The sequence below is a fragment of the Schistocerca piceifrons genome, chromosome 1 (assembly GCF_021461385.2).
Source record: "Schistocerca piceifrons isolate TAMUIC-IGC-003096 chromosome 1, iqSchPice1.1, whole genome shotgun sequence".
NCBI lineage: Eukaryota > Metazoa > Arthropoda > Insecta > Orthoptera > Acrididae > Schistocerca > Schistocerca piceifrons.
Window position 1 is genome coordinate 1,100,541,824 of NC_060138.1, and position 14,767 is coordinate 1,100,556,590.

The following is a 14,767-nucleotide window of genomic DNA, read 5'->3' on the forward strand; positions in this document are numbered from 1 at the left end:
TCAATTACGAGGAGCAATAAGTACCTAAAAAGGGTCCTGCAAAGTCGGCATGAATGCACTCCCAGGGCTTCTCAGGCGAAGGCCACGGTGACAAAGATGACTTCGGAGCAGCGGCCTGTGACGCACAAGGGCCGCAGGCAGCGACCATGTGTGCTATTTCAGAGTCGATGCCAGGCCAGTACATATGACGGCGTGCCAGAGATTTTGTGCGAGACACACCCCAGTGCCCTTGGTGAAGGAGGCGCAAGACCGAAGCACACAAAGACGCAGGTACCACAACACGCGGCAAAGCAGTGTCAGTGGAGAGGATAACACCATCCCTAGCCATGAGGCGGTAACCCAAAGCGTAGTAGTTCTGCAACGGATCAGAAGTCTTAGTGGACGGACGATCTGGCCAACCCTTCTGAATACAGCGTAAAACCCAAGAGAGGGTAGGGTCAGAACCCGTAGCAGCCTCCAGCCTGTCCCCAGTGATGGGGAACCCGTTCACAACCCGCTGCTTGGCAACATCCAGGTGGAAACACAAAAGTTCGTCCCTATCGAATGCCTGATCAGGACCCATGGGAAGGCGAGACAGAGCATCAGCATTTGCATGTTGAGCCGTTGGCTGGAAATGAATCTCATAATTGAAACGAGACAAGTAAAGAGCCCAACGCTGGAGGCGGTGTGCAGCCTTGTCGGGAAGTGACGTTGATGGATGAAACAAGGAAACAAGTGGTTTGTGATCCGTAACAAGATGAAATTTTGAGCCATAGAGAAAAACACCAAACTTATGAAGAGCATAAATAATGGCCAAAGCTTCTTTTTCAATTTGAGAATACTTTCGTTGGGCATCCGTGAGCGTTTTGGAGGCGTAAGCAATGAGTTGTTCAGAACCATCAGAAAAACAGTGCCCAAGGACAGCACCGACCCCGTATTGAGAGGCGTCTGTGGCAAGAACAAGATGTTGGCCAGGTCGATAAGTAGCCAGGCACGGGGCCTGTTTCAGCATAGTCTTCAATTTCTGGAAAGCCGCTTCGCATGACGCGGACCAGTGAAAAGGCTCTTTTTTATGCAACTGGCGATGCAACGGCTGAGCCACCGAAGCCGCAGACGGTAAAAACTTGTGATAGTATGCTATTTTCCCCAAGAAGGCTTGCAGTTCCTTAACAGATGTAGGGCGAGGAAGGGCATCGATCGCAGCGACAGTTTGCTGAAGCAGACGAATACCATCCCGAGAGCTGAAACCCCAAGTACGTGATAGATGCCTGAAAAAATTTTGATTTCTGAAGATTACACTTAAGACCGGCAGTCTGTAAGACATGAAAAAGTGTGCGGAGATTCTGAAGATGTTCTTCAGTGGTGGAGCCAGTGACAACAATGTCGTCCATGTAATTGATACACCCAGGGACAGGGAGCAATAATTGTTCCAAGAATCGCTGAAAGAGAGCAGGGGTGCTAGCAACCCCGAATGGCAAGCGTTGGTATTGATAGAGGCCGAAAGGCGTGTTAAGGACCAGAAACTGCCGGGAAGCAGCGTTGAGAGGAAGTTGATGATAAGCTTCTGACAGGTCAATTTTAGAAAAATACTGGCCTCCAGCAAGTTTAGTGAACAGTTCTTCAGAACGGGGCATAGGGTAAGTGTCGATGAGGCATTGAGCATTTACAGTGGCTTTGAAATCACCACAGAGACGAATATCACCATTTAGCTTAGCAACAACAACGACAGGAGAGGACCACTCACTGGAAGTGAGAGGAAGCAAGACCCCTGAAGTAGTGAGTCGATCTAACTCCCATTTTACCCGATCACGAAGGGCCACAGGAATGGGCCGAGCCCAAAAAAACTTAGGCTGAGCAGTGGGTATGAGCATGATATGAGTTTCAAAGTCGTTTGCACGGCCTAACCCAGGAGAAAAACGGGACGAAAATGTCGTCGACAAGGAATCCAATTGAGCATAAGGAATAGCATCAGAGACACTATTGACAGAGTCATCTATGAAGAACCCAAAAACGTGAAAGGCATTGAAACCAAAAAGATTTTCTGCGTTGCTCTGGTCAATCACAAATATGGGAACAGTGCGAATGACGGATTTGTAAGATACCTCAGCATTAAACTGTCCCAAGAGAGAAATCTTCTGTTTATTGTATGTCCGTAATTGCCAAGTGACAGGTGACAGGAGTGGAGAACCCAACTGAAGATATGTCTGAGAATTAATTATAGTGGCAGCAGAACAGGTATCCACTTGGATGCAAACATCTCGACCAAGGATTTGGACAGTGAGGAATAACTTCCTTGAAAGGGAAGAAGTGCAATTGACAGACAACACAGAATAAAAATCAGCATCATGTTCATGAACATCGTGTATGCGGTTGGATTTGCAAACGGAAGACACATGACCTTTCTTTTTGCAGTTGTGACACACAGCCCAATGTTGGGGACAATCCTCGCGTGAATGTTTCGTAAAACACCAAGGACATGAAGGAAGTTGCCGGGGGTTTTGCTGCAGTTTCTTAGCGGGTTGTTTATGGCTAGGCCGAGGCTGTGCGTGGGAGTGCACTGCGGCCACATTGGCCGGCGGGGACGCGCCGCACGCGTCGTCAACAGCGCACAGAGGTTGTATTTCCCTGACATCACTCCATGCCTCTATTTGAATGCCTCTATTGAAATTTCAAAAGACTGCGCAATGGAGAGAACTTCATCTAGAGTTGGATTCGCCAACTGAAGGGCACGTTGCCGAACTTCTTTGTCGGGCGCCAACCGGATAATAGCATCCTGTACCATGGAATCGGCATAGGATTTTTTGTGAACGTCAGTAACAAATTGACACTTTCTACTGAGGCCGTGAAGTTAAGCAGCCCAAGCGCGATAGGATTGATGTGGCTGTTTTTGACAACGATAAAAAGCAACACAAGAGGCTACCACATGCGTTGGCTTTTCAAAATAGACAGACAGAAGTGAGCACATTTCAGCTAAGGACAAAGACGCAGGATCCTTCAAAGGAGCCAATTGCGACAACAACCGATACATTTGAGGTGAAATCCAGGAAAGGAACAGAGACTTACATGGTTGTTCGTCCGTGACATGAAATGCCAAGAAGTGCTGTCGAAGACGTTTTTCATAATCAGACATGTCTTCTGCCGTCTTGTTGTAAGGAGGAAAAGGAGGTATAGCCAACGACGAGAAACGCCCCTCATTTGGCGCCGCGATGAAATCGCGAATCGCCGCTGTTAGAAGCATTTGCTGTTTAAGGAGATTTTGCAATAGTTGCTCGACAGTAGCCATGGAACCCTGTGGGTCAACAGTGAAAAGGAAAAATCCACTACCTCGTCGCCAATTGTTATAATGTCAAGTTTAACACATATATTTCAGAACGACACAACACATGTAAGTCACAGAGTAAGTTGACAAGCAAGACATGTGTACACGTTAGCATTCGAATGAGCACTGAGTCCCAGTCTAGCGACCGCTGCTCGGCTGGCCGCTTAGGTGGCGCAGCTGCTGCATGGCTGGCAGACAGCGCCGCACATAGAGGACGCGCGTAATTGCGCAGCGGCGCTTTGAATGATCGGCGAGTCACAACACAGTGCACCCAGGGTCATTTGCTACAAAATCTCAAAACTATTTCATCATTTACAACTGAAGGTGCCAGATTGCTCTGTGTATTAAAAGCTTCCAGTAGCATTGTACCTTCAATATCTCATGTTACCAGCCAATGTCAAACTTACTAAATGTGAATATGGAAACTACACACATATATATGATGAAGATGATGATTGGTATGTGGGTACTCAACTGCGTGGTCATCAGCACCCATACAAAGTCCCAATCTTTACACAGTCCAATTTAACCACTTTCATGAATGATGATGAGGATGATGAAATGATGAGAACAACACAAACACCCAGTCGCCAGGCAGAGAAAATCCCCGGGATCCTGTGATCCACAGGTAGCAATGCTAGCCACTAGACCATGAGCTGTGGACATATCTGAATGTTACCTGTCTAATAACAAAATAATATGTACAAAAATATACACTCGCAGTAAAGTGCACTGCATGAAGTAGAGATGTATTATAAAGTAGTATAACTGGTATGCCTGGTAATGAATAAAATAGTTTTGTGTAGTTTTGAGTTTTATATTGTAAGTATCTGTGTTTCACTTCCCTCATTTCTCTCTTTTTCATAAAAATAATAGAGTTGCCAGTCCTTGTCTCAGATCCTGGGTACACTTATGGTGTAGTTTCCTTTGACTATAGGACTGACTACAATCAGTCACATTGAACAAATATTTAGGAGTAACAATGTGTATAGATAAGAAATGGATTGACCACATAGACTCAGTTTGTGAGTATAGCATGTGCCAGACTACAATTCATTGGTAGGATTACAGGAAAACTGCAGTCTACCAAAAAAAAAAAGAGATTGCATACCAAATACTTGTGCAGCCCATATCTAAATACTCCTGTATATGAGACTCATATCATGTCGGTCAAACAGGAGGCATAGTGTGTATACAAAAAAGGGTCATAGGCTTGTTTGACTGACAAGAGAGTGTAAATGGATCATTGGAAAATCTTAACTTGCAGACACCTGAAGAACAGTCCTGCATATCTCATAAGAACCTGCTCCGAAAGTTTAAAGAACAATATTTCTACTTATCTATCACAAGGAGATTGTGCATATAACACCAGACAAGTAGCAGCTCATATAAAGGCACAGAAACAGTAATTTTCCCACATTTCATCTGTGAATGGGAGGAGAAGAAATCTTAATATATGGTACTTACACTTCACAGTGATTTGCAGAGTGTAGGGGTAGATGGAGATGTAGAGGGGGGCCACAGGAGCCAAAATATAACTGCACAAAAAGTATCAAGAAAATAATGTCATGGCTGGTGTTAACAGTTACATTCTTTCATTTATCTAGTCATACTTAGTGGACAGTAAATAAGATTAAGTTTTCACTACAGTCAGGTTGTCTCTGGTAGAACATTTAGATTAGTTGCAGAAGCTCTACATTTGGAGAAATGGCTAACTGCAATCTTCAAACATAAGAAAAGTAATGAACATTAAGAGAGTAAAAGATGCAAGATGGCGGCATGTATAGATGTACTAATAAACCGATCCGTAGAAAATTACGAGTTCTTAAATTCTGTGTGTGTAAAATGTAGTAAGAAGGTGAAATATGGTGTTAAATTATGTTCGTGGTCACAGAAATGGATCCATCGTCAATGTTTAAAAGCATTAGAAGAAAAAAACATGACCTGTGACTGTGGAAATGTGCACTGTAACTATCGTTATATCGTGTGTTTACAAACGGAATGCAAAGAAGAATGCATGACTTCTTCATTAAAATACGATCTTATGTTAGCTAAACTATATGTAGAGAAGCCTGAAGCAGTGATAGATAGTGTACAGAAGCTGGAAGAAGTGATAGACCATTCAAAGTGTAGTGAAACGGTTGTAAATGAACAAAACGATAACTTTACTAGGCCTAAAAAGTTTTGTCATGTTAATCGTAATGAAAACAACTTTCGTCTCCCAGAAGCAAATAAGTTTGAATTTTTAACGTGTGATGAATATGAAATATGTGAAAAGAGCCAAAGAAAGGAAGTACTTCCATCAAATCATTTCAGTAGGCCTACGAAGTCCTGTAATAACAAGAAAGGAAATACCAGAAAATACATGGAACATACTTATCATGCAAACAAGATAACTACTGATACAGGCAAGAAGAACAAAGAAGATATTTTCATACTTTCAGACAGTCATGGAAAGGGCTTAGCCGGCATTTTGTGTAACATGCAAACTATGTTCAAGGTTAGTGGAATAACAAAACCGGGTGCCCCTTTGCACGAAGTTTTAAAAAACTGTGAACATTCTTTGAAGCCGGGAAGCAACTGTTTAATAATAGGAGGTGCTAATGATGTTTATAGGAATGAGGGCAAACTCGCCACAAGAACTCTGAGAAGTACATTACAGAAAATTACAGATGTTAACTTCTTCATTGCTAATATCCCACAAAGACATGATCTTATAGAACAATCCTGTGTCAACAAAGAAATCACAGTTACTAATAGGAAATTCGAGAAAATCTGCCGAAGCCTCCCAAATGCCACATATGTGGACGTACCATCTACAGAGAGAAGTCATTTTACCAGGCATGGGCTTCACAGAAATAAACTCGGAAAATCATCCATTAGTCGAGAAATCCTTAATGCAGTGAAGGCAGTTAAGGACAAGAATAGCATGATCATACCACATCCACCACCAAACACAGCAACTGAAAATTTCCAACAAGAAAATGAAACTGAATCACTGGCAACAGGTCCAGCACTAGAATCTCCACTTTCCCCTAAAGCAGCTGAGATAAATGTTTCAACTAGGAAAGAAGTTTCCAAAGCAGCTTCAGCCGAAGCAGCTACATACTACGCAACCGCATCAAAACAGCCAACAACCTTTCATCAGTATTGGCCCCTCCTCAGTCTTCAACAGGGAAAGACTTTTCACCATCATCAGCAGTAACAGAAGCAAACAGAAGAAGCATAAGAACCAGGAAACTTACAACTCTGCAGGATTTTTGGTACCCGGCCTCAGTTACAAGACTAACATAAGGCAGATACCTTCAGATACGCCAACTTCCAAGTCTAACTGGCAACAGACTCACCTCCACTGTCATCAACAGAAGAATAACCGTGCCACCAGCTCATCTAAAGGATTTTTTAGCATCAGGTCTAAAGGGAAGGATGCCACCAAGATAAGTGAAAACAAATGTCTAACAGTGTTTCACCAAATCATTCAAGCCATAAAGAACAAAGCACAACAGCTAGAAGTAGAACTGGAAACTTTTGATAGCCAAATTTTGTGAATCACTGAACAATGGTGCAAACGGAAGGAAATTGAACACATTGCATTAGCCTCATATGACCTTGCATGTTACTATAGCAGAATCTCAATGAATGGTGGGGGTTCATGTATCTATGTAAAAAAAAAGGTATGTCATTTAAAGTTAGATATGATTTTTTAGATCTAGGTGAGGACAAACATTTTGAACTTTCTGCTGTTGAAATAATAGGACCTGGCATAGCAAAAAAATTGTCATATTTTGTGTGTACCGCTCTTCCAGTGGAGACATTGATATATTTTTCTCAAAACTGAATCAAAGCTTAGACAAGGTTTCTGGACCAAAAGCAAATTTAATTATCTGTGGTGACTTAAACATTAATATGATGAAGCCTGATAAGGCTAGCAACATATATGTGAATATTCTAAGCTGTTATGGAATATCCTCCCTTGTTAATTGTCCAACTAGAATAACGAAAGAATCTTCCTCATCTATAGATCATGTAGCTAGAGATATTGATAGTAAACATTATGTCATGTTGTTGTCCAAACCCTGAGCCTATCAGACCACCTCTGCCAGATCTTAAAAACTAACATTCATGTAGAAACTCCTCCTAAACTGTGTACATACAAAAGAATGTTTTCCAAATCAGCCCTGTATGAGTTTAAATCCGAGCTAGAATATGAAGATTGGAGGGAAGTCTATGCAGAAACTCATGCAAATCAGAAATTTATCAAGTTCATGTCAATTTTTAAACTCAGATTTGAAGAGATGTTTACCAAAACTCTTTATCAAATTAAAACTACAAAGAGAAATCAATGGGTGACTACAGGTATCAACAATCCTCAGAAACTCTTAGATATCTCAACGCCATAAAAAATAATCAATCTAACCCAGAAGTTCTGCAATTCTACAAAAAGTACAGGAAAATATACAGAAAGGTGCTGCTAGCTGCAAAAAAACTTTCAAACAACAAAATATTACTTGAAGCTGAAAACAAGAGCAAAGCAGCCTGGAACATCGTCAAACAGGAAACATCTAACTCTGCTAAAAAGGACCTCAATTCACATGTCAAAAACAAAGATGTACCAGTAGGTAACCCTAAAAAATTAGCTGATTTTGTAAACTCATATTTCAGTAGTATTGCAAAAAAATTACAGCAGAAATTTCCAGATACATATGATTTACCTACTCAGAACCAGCCAACAAACTCAATGGTGCTCTTGCCAACTACAGAAAGGGAAGTGGCACTAGTAGTACACCAACTAAAAAATAAAAGTTCAGTAGGACTTGATGAAATCCCAGTCTGCGTAATTAGAATGTATAGACTCCATAGAGGGCCCATTAACAGACATAATTAATGAATCTTTCGAAGATGGATACTTTCCAGAGTAGGAGTACCTAAAACAAGCAAAAGTTATACCTATCCTTAAAAATGGAGATGTGGAAAATGTAGAGAACTACGGGCCGATTTCTATACTGTCTATCATTTCAAAACTAATAGAAATACTAGTCAAAAAGAGACTGCTAAATTACCTGAATAAATATACCCTTCTTTCCAATGACCAATTTGGTTTTAGGCCCGGAAAAGGCACACAATCTGCTATAGCACAGTTCACTAAAGTAATTTTAGAAGCACTGGACAAAGGTGAAAATGTAAGTGGTATCTTTTTAGACATGTCAAAGGCCTTTGATGCAGTTGACCACAAAATCTTACTTCATAAATTAGGGCAAATAGGAATAAGAGGTGTGACAAAAAAGTGGTTCAAATCATACTTGGAAAACAGAGTTCAACGAGTTGAGATATCACAAGTTTCAAACAATTCCCTTATAAAACATCTGTCTGACCCAGAACATGCGAATATAGGCGTCCCACAGGGAAGTGTATTGGCCCAATATTGTTTCTTATATACATTAACGACTTCCCACAAAGTATCAGACATAGAGAAAAAATACTTTTTGCTGATGACAGCAACATAGTAATAACAGGTGAAAATCCAACACAACTGTCAGAAAGAGCAAACGAAGCTCTCAATGATGTCCACAACTGGTCATTAAAAAATAAAGTAACCCTAAATGTAAAGAAAACTAACTATATTAACTTCCAATTGAACAAAAAACACAATGCCACTAGAATAAAAGTTAATAATAATGAATTAGAATGTACCAAATTCTTAGGGATGAATGTAGACAGCCAATTGAAATGGACAAACCATCTCAACATTTTGGCAAAGAAATTATCCACAGCATGCTATGCTCTTAGAACCCTTGCACCAGTATGCAATAATACCTGTCTTAAAATAACATATTATGGATATCTACACTCAGTCCTCAGCTATGGGATCATGTTTTGGGGAACAAGTGCCAGTAACACACAAACTGTGTTCAAAGTACAAAAAAGAGCCATAAGGATAATAACAAACAGCAACAACAGAGCCCACTGTCTAGAATTATTTAGAAAGCTAGGCATTCTAACTGTTTCTTGTGAGTATATCTTTCAGAACATAATGTTCATTAAGAAAAATCTCAACATGTACAACACAAACAGCCTAATACATGACCACGAAACAAGAGCTTGTCACCACCTCCATCTAGATAGAAAGAACAAGTCAAAGACACAAAAAAGTATATTTTATAATGGGATAAAACTGTATAACAAATTACCACAGGAAATTAAAGAAATAAATGAACCCCTCACTTTCAGACAAAAGCTTAAAACTTTCTTAGTAAGTAAAAGTTGTTATACTGTAAAAGAATATTTAACATAGATGTAGATTATTAGCAACATATGACATTATCACCAAAATATGATGTAATTATAAATGTGTGTATGACTAGTTACAAAAACTACACAAAATATGAGAAATTTGTTTGACTGTAAATGCCTTTGAATATGTCTGCTTGTGTCTGTATATGTGTGGATGGATATGTGTGTGTGTGCGAGTGTATACCCGTCCTTTTTTCCCCCTAAGGTAAGTCTTTCCTCTCCCGGGATTGGAATGACTCCTTACCCTCTCCCTTAAAACCCACATCCTTTCGTCTTTCCCTCTCCTTCCCTCTTTCCTGATGAAGCAACCGTTGGTTGCAAAAGCTAGAATTTTGTGTGTATGTTTGTGTTTGTTTGTGTGTCTATCGACGTGCCAGCGCTTTTGTTTGGTAAGTCACATCATCTTTGTTTTTAGATAATAATAAAGAAACATTTATTTACAATAAATTGTACATAGGTATGAAGCTTGAACATTTTTTTTCTATTTTTCCACATAATCACCATTTTGATCAATGCATTTTTGTAAATACCGTAGCAGATTTTGTATGCCCATGTCATCCTAGCCTGCTACACCTCATCTTTCACCTCGTCATTGTCACTAAAGCACCTTCCAGCCAAGTGTTCTTTCAGCTTGGGAAACTGGTAGTAGTCACTGGGTGCGAAGTCCAGACAATACAGTGGATGGGTGGGGCAGAAGATACACAGTTTGATGGGCAATGTTGGGGATGAGCACTGTCGTGAGAAGGCTTACATCTTTACTCAGTATTCCTCTTCATCATTTCTGAATAATCCATCTGAGTTTTCCTTATGTCTGGCAACACCTGTCAGCATTTATTCTTGTATCAGGAACCGTGAAGATGACCAACAATATCCTATTTTGATCCCAAAACATAGCTGCCATGACTTTACCATGAGATTGTGTGTGTGTTTTTTTTTTAACTTTCTTGGCTTGGGTGAATTGGCATGCTGTCACATGTGTTATAGTTGTATGGTCTCAGGTACAAAGTGGAAAGCCCAGGTTTCATCACCCATGACTATTGAATCCAAAAGGTTGTCCTTTTCATCTGCATAGCATTGAAGAAATTGGCAGGAAGTTCCAATGCATTGCCCTTTGTGGTCTTCAGTCAGCGTTTTTGGGACCCATCTTGCACGCATCTTCTGAAATTTCAGCACTTCAATCGAAGTCCAGTACACGGTGCTTCAAGAAACCTCAGGAAGAACATTGCAGTGCTCATTGAGAGTGACCCGCCAATCTCGAAGCACAATTTGTTCAACCTTTGTTAGTGTCTCTTTGGGGAGTGATGGTCTCCCGCATCTTTCCTAGTCATGAATTTGAGCACGACCACCTGCAAACTCTCTACACCTCTTGCAAACATTTCTGACATCAGTATATGACATTCCATTCATTTCCATCAAATGTTGATTAATGTTGATTCGTTTAACACCTTTTGCACACAAAAACCTAATAATTGTGTGAACTTTGTATCTGGTGGTAGTTGTTGATGTGAGCTCCATTACAACTAGCTGCCAAGCCAAGAATGAAAGCTCCAGAGGATTTGCGGTGGTTTCTGTAGAGCATGGAGGGAGCAAGGAACAAAACAAGGTGGGCAACCATCATGCAAACAGTTTCCCTGCGGCCCCACTGCTTTGGAGACCTTACTTTGGTATGAGGGTTCGTATCATTCGTGTTATGGTGTTGACAAGCAGCAGACATTATTGGAAGCTGTGGTTCAGGAGAAATGCATGTTGTAGCAAAAGAAGTGGGAGTAACAAATTCACAGATGAATAATTGCCCCATCTCTTTCTTGTATCCTGAGTCAAGTTTATTTATTTTTACTTATTCTAATTTGTACTTCATGTCCACCCCCGGTAGCTGAGTGGTCAGCGCGACAGACTGTCAATCCTAAGGGCACAGGTTCGATTCCTGGCTGGGTCAGAGATTTTCTCCGCTCAGGGACTGGGTGTTGTTTGTCCTAATCATCATCATTTCATCCCCATCAACGCGCAAGTCACCGAAGTGGCATCAAATCGAAAGACTTGCACCAGGCGAGCGGTCTACCCGACGGGAGGCCCTCGTCACACGCCGTTATTATTATTATTATTATTATTATTGTACTTCTCTGCTCTGTTGAATTTGCTCCTATTTAAATGCTCGGAGCAATTACCTCCTGCCCCCTCCCCCCAACATTCTTCTTAATTAATTACCATTAACAATCATAGAATTAGGGTATTACCTCTGCTAGGAGGACGCAGCATAGGTGGCTTTGCCCATGGCTCTGTTGCGTGCCGGCCAGGCAAACGGAGCGGTGGTAACTGGACTATTTTATCTCCACCTGAAGCAGTCACTGGACCCAGAGTTGTGCTGGGAGATGCCTTTGCACTCCCACGTCTCTCACTGTTTTGCTGATCTACAGTAAAAATTTAATAAATCAGAGACTAAAGCTATTCCATCCTCATTTTGTTTCTATATTAATAGCTACAGAACAAGATAATATCAGTGTACAGGCAAAATGAAGTGTAAAATGTAGTACAGCTCATAAAAAAATAAGGCAACATATTAAATACTACACACATCAAAAGAAGTTTTGCATCACCCCACGCCTATTAGATGGAGGGAGTCCGACAGCCGATCAGTTCCAGTCATTCCACCAGGAAGTGGGTACATGGCTCATGTTGTCTGTAGTTCAACTGTGCCTAGACAGTCAATACCGCAGTTCGATTGCGTCCGCATTGTTGCTTTGTGCCAGGAATGGCTCTCAACAAGGGAAGGGTCCCGGCATCTGGGAGTGAACCAAAGCAATGTTGTTCGGACATGGAGGAGATACAGAAAAACAGAAACAGTCGATGACATGCCTCGCTCAATCCGCCCAAGGGCTACTACTGCAGTGGATGACCGCTACCTATGGATTATGGCTTGGAGGAACCCTGACAGCAATGCCACCATGTTGAATAATGCTTTTTGTGCAGCCACAGGACGTCATGTTGCGACTCAAACTGTGTGCAATAGGCTTCATGATGTGCAACTTCACTCCCAACGTCCATGGTGAGGTCCATCTTTGCAACCACGACACCATGCAGCGTGGTACACATGGGCCCAACAACATGCTGAATGGACTGCTCAGGATTGGCATCATGTTCTCTTCACTGATGAGTGTTGCATATGCCTTCAACCAGACAATTGTCAGAGATGTGTTTGGAGGCAACCTGGTCAGGCAGAATGCCTCAGACACACTGTCCAGCGAGTGCAGCAATGTGGAGGTTCCCTGATGTTTTAGGGTGGCCGACATATGCTGCTGGTGGTCATGGTAGGCGCCATAATGGCTGTACAATACGTGAATGCCATCCTCTGACCGATAGTGCAACCATATCGGCAGCATACTGGCGTGGCATTTGTCTTCATGGACAACAATTCACACCCCCATCATGCACATCTTGTGACTGACTTCCTTCAGGATAAGAACATCACATGACTAGAGTGGCAAGCATGTTCTCCAGACATGAACCCTACTGAACATGCCTGGGATAGATGGAAAAGGGCTGTTTATGGATATGACCCACCAACCACTCTGAGGGGTCTATGCTGAATCGCCATTGAGGAATGGGACAATCTGGACCAACAGTGCCTTGATGAACTTGTGGATAGTACGCCATGATGAATACAGGCATGCATCAATGCAAGAGGACATGCTACTGGGTATTAGAGGTACCAGTGTGTACAGCAATCTGGACCACCACCACTGAAGGTCTCACTGTATGGTGGTATAACAAGGAATGTGTGGTTTTCATGAGCAATAAAAAGGGCAGAAATGATGTTTATGTTGATCTCTGTTCCAATTTTCTGTACAGGTTTCGCAACTCTCGGAACTGAGGTGATGCAAAACTTTTTTTGATGTGTGTAGTTTCCAAGATATGTATTAAATTTCAAGTTCAACTGCTCACAAAGAAAAAGAAAAAGGAAAGAAAAGAGAAAAAAAAAACCTTACATGCTGTCAACAATTTTTCCAGTAAAATACTCATGAGACACTCTCTCATAATAAGCAATTTCTCAAACAGAAACAGAAGGTATATCAGTGGAACTTTCTTTCAACCTATCGTGACAAATATTCAAACGTGCATAACAACAATGGAAATTGCTGGATGTAAAGATAACCACTCAACTGTATCAGAGTAATGTGTTGCACATCACATATATCAGAAAACAGTGTTTACTAGCTTTCGAGCTCTGGCACTTTTTCTAACAAAATTACATACACTCACAAACAACCACAGAGACACCTAAATGCACACTCTTGTGGCTATGAAAATGACTGCCCAGTTAGTGAAATTAAACAGAGTAACTAAAGATCAATGAACTGACTACGAAAAGCATCCAGTTGTAACACCAAAAATGCAGGATGCATGGCACCTGCTACCGAGATATAACTCTTTTTTTGGAATTGTATGTAAATATTTGTAATTTAAATGCTTTCTTTTAATAAGTAAGGACATTGCTTCACTGTATGTGTACATTTAGGTAGAAGTCTGTTGCCGTTTCATTGTATTTATCTGTGTTTTACTGTGAAACTTATAAGCTCTGGGAAAAAGCCGAAGGAATTGTTATTTGCATCGACTAGCAACGATAATAGCAGTAGGGAGTTGTTGTGCAGAGCACGCGGAGAGAGCGAGAGACGGGTTCCAGTGCTTATAGTGTGTGGAAGTGTGGTGTTAACACTCTTGAAGTAGAGAGCACCATTTTCGGCAGCATCATCTAGGCGTGCCAGCCAGATGTCTGGAGAAGGAGTACGGACAGTGGACGGGCAGAAGAGGCTGTATTAATTACGATTGCCTGTTCGTATGATTAGCCGTGGCTCTACAACATGCTACCGTCTTCAACAACAGCAACAGTTCCAGCAACACAATTTCGTCGTCAGCTCTGAGTTTCGTCGCACGCACAGCACTGAAGTAAGGCTGTTCATTGGTAGAAAGTATTAATGGCTAACCCAGCAGCACAACTGAATGTGATCTGATAGATAAGGTTTATTTAAATGATAATCAGTTAAACTCAGGGTGATTGTGTGCTCATTGCACCCAGACATTGTTACCAAGCAGGATTCTTGTTCATTTTTTTTCTAATATGCTAACTGAGTGTCATAAGAAACGAATTGAATAGTTACAGCCAGTTTATTAATGAATAATTTC

At 41.3% G+C, this 14,767-nt stretch overlaps 1 protein-coding gene across 3 annotated transcripts in view; it reads right to left on the reverse strand.

Moving 5' to 3' along the window:
- LOC124776224 (ADP-ribosylation factor-like protein 13B) overlaps nt 1-14,767 on the reverse strand; it is a 213,328-nt gene that overhangs the window by 16,470 nt on the left and 182,091 nt on the right. For all 3 annotated transcript variants that reach the window (XM_047251093.1, XM_047251085.1, XM_047251101.1), the window contains one exon: nt 11,824-11,997. In XM_047251093.1, coding sequence (XP_047107049.1) covers nt 11,824-11,997 — 174 coding nt within the window. The remainder of the gene's footprint in view (nt 1-11,823; nt 11,998-14,767) is intronic.